At 44.2% G+C, this 5,401-nt stretch overlaps 1 protein-coding gene across 1 annotated transcript in view; it reads right to left on the bottom strand.

Annotated features, from left to right (window-relative positions):
• Positions 1-610: 610 nt before the first annotated feature.
• Positions 611-5,401, bottom strand: part of cntn3b (contactin 3b) — a 38,706-nt gene continuing 33,915 nt past the window's right edge. The window contains exons 17-21 of the mRNA XM_019879308.1: positions 4,856-5,001; positions 3,807-3,993; positions 3,064-3,176; positions 2,819-2,984; positions 611-1,521 (exon numbers count right to left, since the gene is read on the bottom strand). Of these exons, the coding sequence (XP_019734867.1) occupies positions 1,430-1,521; positions 2,819-2,984; positions 3,064-3,176; positions 3,807-3,993; positions 4,856-5,001 (704 nt within the window). The 3' untranslated portion in view covers positions 611-1,429. The remainder of the gene's footprint in view (positions 1,522-2,818; positions 2,985-3,063; positions 3,177-3,806; positions 3,994-4,855; positions 5,002-5,401) is intronic.

The raw sequence follows: 5,401 nt of genomic DNA, 5'->3' as shown, positions 1-5,401 counted from the left end.
GAGAAGAAGCGGTAAACAGAGAGGAATAGTAACAAATTGTCCAAATGTACAGCTTTATACGCGCATCTGATGGGCAGCCATGACTTCTGAAGACGAAGCTACTTTGACGAGAGAAGTTCCTCCCCTGGCGACGTGGAAGAGGAAGCTGTTGTGCGTGTCGTATTGTCAAAAACATGACAATACAAGAAACCCGTTGATTCGTTTGAACAAGCAGCACCCGAGTGATCAAGTGGAAAGCATGAAAATGCCAGAAGAGTTTACCTGCCCCTGTGAACATGAGCAGTTTTTGTCACAAACAATGAGCCGACAGCCACCGGATGAAAGCAGCAATCAATTGCGTCATCTTTTGCCAAGTTGTAATGATGCTAACGCCGTAGGTAGGATCGTAGCTTCCAAAATGATGATGTTTACGGTATAAGGCGCATTTATTGTTCCTAATTGGTCCATTTCTTAGTCGTTCGCTGTGTTATTTTATTTTTCTCTACATTTGTTGTGCGGTAGAATAACACTGTCTCAAATGAATGAATGTTGTTTGTTTTCAGTAGCACTGCAATGTAAAAGGGATGAAAAAAAAAATCTGCTGGTCCGCATGTGCTTGTTTTAACCGGTCCGTGACACAAAAAAGGTTGGGGGGCCACTGCTGTGGGTATCTGAAAATAAAAGCAGAATAGACATGGGATTTGTCTGACATGGTAGCACATCCCTTCTGTGAAAAGCAAGCTTTTCGCTAGCTGAGCGTGATGGACATTTATTATTTAAGGGTATGAGATGGAGAGAATGTAGCAACATCTTTCACGGCATTGTGGAGAGGGCCTGGGGCGCATAAGTCTGGAGCCGGACAACAGATTGGAGCGAAGAATGCAGAAACAAATTTTGCTGTGGGGCAGAGCCGGTCAATTAGCAATACAATTGCTACATTTCAGTAAAATGGTGATCTTCAATCTATTGAATTGATTTCTTTCCGTGTCGTAGTACCAACTAAGTGCTGTCGATTTATTTGATCGCGCGACATGAATTTGGTGAAAGCGCTGGCTCATAAAATTGCATTTTGAGAGAAGCAAACAATGGCAACGGACGAATCTTCCATTTTCTTGATGAACATTTCACCATGCAAGCGGCCTCTTGCCCAACTTGGTATGGAGTGCATGTATCAAATGGATTTTAAGGCAGTCATATACTTTACAGACACGTCGTATCAGTCATGTCGATGTGATAACCTGGAAAAGGAAACAGCGCGGTGGCACTTGCAACTCCAAATGAAACACTGGCAGGTATCATGCACCCAAATTCTCATCTCTACCGATACGCGCTCTTGAGCACTTGTGCCTTCTGAAGGAATCCCAAGTGCTGTCTCTGAACCTCGGGCCCGCCAGTGGAGGGATCCAATTCGGACAGGCAGACTGAAGGGACTGGAGGTTGGGAGTAGACATCACCAGACAAAGTAGAGCAACGCGCTGATGAGCGTTGCAGAGAGGTTGGATGGCTTCGGACGGCACGCCCCTGAGCCCCGCGCTCCCATGCCTGCAACGAAAACCATCAGCTTGTTAGCCCGTGGAAAAGCACACGTGCCAGCGGAAGTTATTCCGTCGACATTGCTAACAAGGCATTGTAGAGCTTTTAGTTTCTGGATTAGTTCACCTGGAAAATCTGAAACGTGTCTTGGATGTTGTGTGAAAGTTTCTAAGTTCAGGTTAAAAACTATTGGGGGTGGGCCGGGGGGTCCTCCCCATGCTTCCATTTCAGCTCTTTTGGAGCCTTTTTAAAAACATTTCTTTCATCTTTTGCTTGCACTGTACAGTCCATTCTTCTATTGGTGTATTTTGTTTTTAAATGTTCAATGTTGAACGTTTTAATGATGTAAAGCACATTCACTTACCTTGTGGATGAAATGCACTGTATCAATAAAGTTGCTTTGCCTTGACTTGCGTATAAGTCCAAAAAGCAATCAATTAAATGAGCTTTCAGCATTTCTTTTTACTGCGCGACCCCCACTTTAACATTGAAATGTTTGAGCTCTTTATTTATAATTAGAAATTCCTCGACTGGCAAACCAACTCGCCAAGGTTGGGGGCATACATGCCGCATATTATAGTTGACATTTTTCAACTACACGGCGCAAGAAAAACAGCTTTGTGGCCAATTATTCACTGTCTCAAGACACACCCACAGAGGGCACAACCATTTATCTGCACACGAGACTTTCACTCATTAATAATTAACTTGGAAGGGAACGTCTAAATATCCAGGACCGTATTCTAACTTTACGGCAAAGAAAACGCTCCCCTTTCTGCTTTTCAGAGCATTTTGGCAAACCACCAATGCAGCACCATGCACAAGTAATTATTTATTTTTCAATTATTATTATTATTGGTATTTTGTCGGCCGGCTTCAGTAGTTAGTGTGTCCCTGTCGGCCCAAGCATTGTTGTGTGACATCGGATTACTCTGCGAACACTATGGAACATTGATTTGCCCTTTAGGTTGGTGTACGGTGCGGTTTGCGGCTCAGCTTTTTCTACCTTGCATGTTTGGTGGATTGCAGCAAAAGCTTTCAAAGCAAACCTTGAACCGTGACAGCACATACGCTAAGATGGTGCCAACAAAGCGTGAGAGTCTATTCAATTCAGGATGAAGTTTTTGACATGGTAATTTTTTTTTTTTCAGTTCTTGGTTCAAGTGTGTGGAAACGAAATCCATACACAGAAACAGCGGAAGAAGAGAACTACCATGCACGTACTCTATGCTGGAGGGCTGCTTCGCGACTTTTTTCTCACGCGCCTTGATCGCAAAGCGCAAGCAAGACGCAAGGGCCAACTCACTTAATTTGTGGATGTGGACGGGCTCGCTGCCGGCACCTTCACCTCCCTCACTCGTGGCCTTGATCTGAATGAGATAGTTGTCATTGCCGGGCAGGCTGAGCTCCACGGAGGTTTTATTGGTGACAAAATAGTTGAGATCGTTGTGACGGTGTCTTTTCAGCAGCACCTACACCAGAGGACAAAGGCAAAGATCGTCATCCTTTCATGTTGAAGCGCCATGAACTTTACGTGGAAACGAAGCCTACCATATAGCCGGTGACGTGTGATTCTTTCTCGGTGGCTAAAACAGGATCCCAATGCAGTGAAAGCGTGGAGCCAATCATGGACCATTGTACGTTCAGAGGTGCCCGGTCAGGCGCTGGATAAAGATCAGGAGCCGGTGGGATATCAGTCTTTATATATTCGGCATTTCTCAACTTCAAAGAAGCATACGTAATATATATTTTTAATGCTCAATTGATGATGATAGAACCTCATGAAGATTGATCAAAGAGATCAATACTGCTACCGATACTTGCCAATTTGCATTGGCTTCCGGGCCATTTGAGATGCAATTTCAAGGTTTTGCTATTTACTTCTAAAATATTACACGGCTTAGCACCTTCCCTTATCTTGTTGACTTAGTGACACGTACGTTCCGCCCCGAACTCTTCGTTCACAACACACGCCAAAAAGAAGTCCGCAGAATCCCACAGTTGACAAACACTGTTTGTGATTAAGAGCTGTAGAGATAAATGTGACTTGACTTGAATTGATTCACAAGTGCAAAGTAAAAAGAGAGACGCTTCTTTCGAGAAACCTGAAGATATTTCAGGACGTTTCCTTTAAGGTCACCCGTCCTCATCCAGCATCATTCAATAAAGCGTAATACAATTTGGTGTCGATTCATAATTTTAAAGGCCTAACGACATCAGTTGGGCCGGGAGAGCCCCCCGGAAATGAGAACGATTAAGGAATTAATCCAGCTCCCCCCTCGGGCTTTACTTACGTGGTTTCTTTGTGGTGATGTTGATCGGCACCGACTGCGGCCCGGGGCCGGCCGTATTGCAAGCGGACACTGCAAGATAGTACGCTGTATTCGCATTCAGCCCCGTGATGTTAACAACGGTGTCGTTTCCCGATATGCGTACTTTGCCTACAGTGTCAGGCTTGGTGTCGTCCTCCCAGTAAACAACCTGTTAAAGGCAGACAGATTTTGATGAATTGCTGAAATCAATATTCCGCTTTGAAATCTCCACGTGTGCAGACAAACAGGGAGGAAGCCATGATGAACACAATAAGAGAGGGCTCAGTGCCAATGCACATCTCCTCCGTGCCTTGACAGTCACGTACGGCTCTGGGCATTAGTGCATCATATGATCATGTCACCGAAGGAAATGGAATTCCTACCTCAATGAAATTGTACAAAGGAATATTGTTATTTCGCGTTGTTGCAGTTCACTTTTTGTCAGTTGTAAGTTACATTGATTGATGAATGAGTGCAGGCTTGTGAAAGCAAGAAAGACAAAAATGTGCTTGATTTTTAAGACAAATTCAAGAGTCACATATTTGGATGAAGTGACATCGTAATCATCGCAGTCACTGAATAGCGACCTTGAGACGTGAAGTCCTCCTTAGGGATGCTTTCGGCTCACATTTATTTAATCTATTAAAGCTGTGTGATCATTGCTGGGATGCAATTTATAGTAACTGTGTGGGCGGCACGCTAATAAGTAATTAAAGTACATTGCGATTCTAAGGCCGTGCTAATTAAACGATGAATATCACACACGTGTGCTTCAAATCTTTGGATCCCTGCTGTTGGTGCCACATGAAGATTCGGGGAAAATGTGTTGGATCTATAAAAGAGCTCAGCTCTGCTAAGACGGTGTACCCAGTGCTATGGCAACTGGAGATCTTTGTGACCAGGCCAAGAGGTGACAAATATTGAAAGAAGACCAGAGAAAAGAACAAAAAAGCCTGATTTTCATTCTTGAAAGGTTGAGGGATTTTATTTGTGCTTATCGGTTTATGAAATGAAGTTATGAACGAGCATACCTCATATCCAAGCACTCTTTCAGCGATGTCTGGAACAGCTTCCCAGATCACTTCAATTTGTGTTGCGGACACAATCCTGGGTACCACCCTCTTCGGAGCCACACTGGGGACTTGAGAAAGTGAGCACAGAGTGAGAATCTGTGAGGCTCAGCACCTCACAGTCGAACAGCCATAAGTCGGGAGCGCAGGAAGGACCTGTAGTTTCATCGAAAAGCTATTTCCCCTGCTCTTTTCATGGGATCTGTAACCGACGTCAGGGAATTCTGCTGCCCTGCAAATTCAATTAACACTGTAGCTCCCTGAAAGCACACCGTGCTAAGTGTCTGCTAGGATTTCCACTAATCTACCGGCATGATAAACCGCCGTGATATAAGGGTGACATACCCAGTTTACAAAGGAAAAAAACAACAGCGGTGTTAACATCATCCGAACATTAGGAACCACTAATCTACCGGCATGATAAACCGCCGTGATATTAGGTTGACATACCCAGTTTAAAAAGGGAAAAAAACAACAGCGGTGTTAACATCATCGGAACATTAGGAT

The sequence above is a fragment of the Hippocampus comes genome, unplaced genomic scaffold (genome assembly GCF_001891065.2).
Source record: "Hippocampus comes isolate QL1 unplaced genomic scaffold, H_comes_QL1_v1.1 scaffold44, whole genome shotgun sequence".
In the NCBI taxonomy this organism is placed as follows: Eukaryota; Metazoa; Chordata; class Actinopteri; order Syngnathiformes; family Syngnathidae; genus Hippocampus; species Hippocampus comes.
This window is presented reverse-complemented; position numbering and strand designations above follow the sequence as displayed.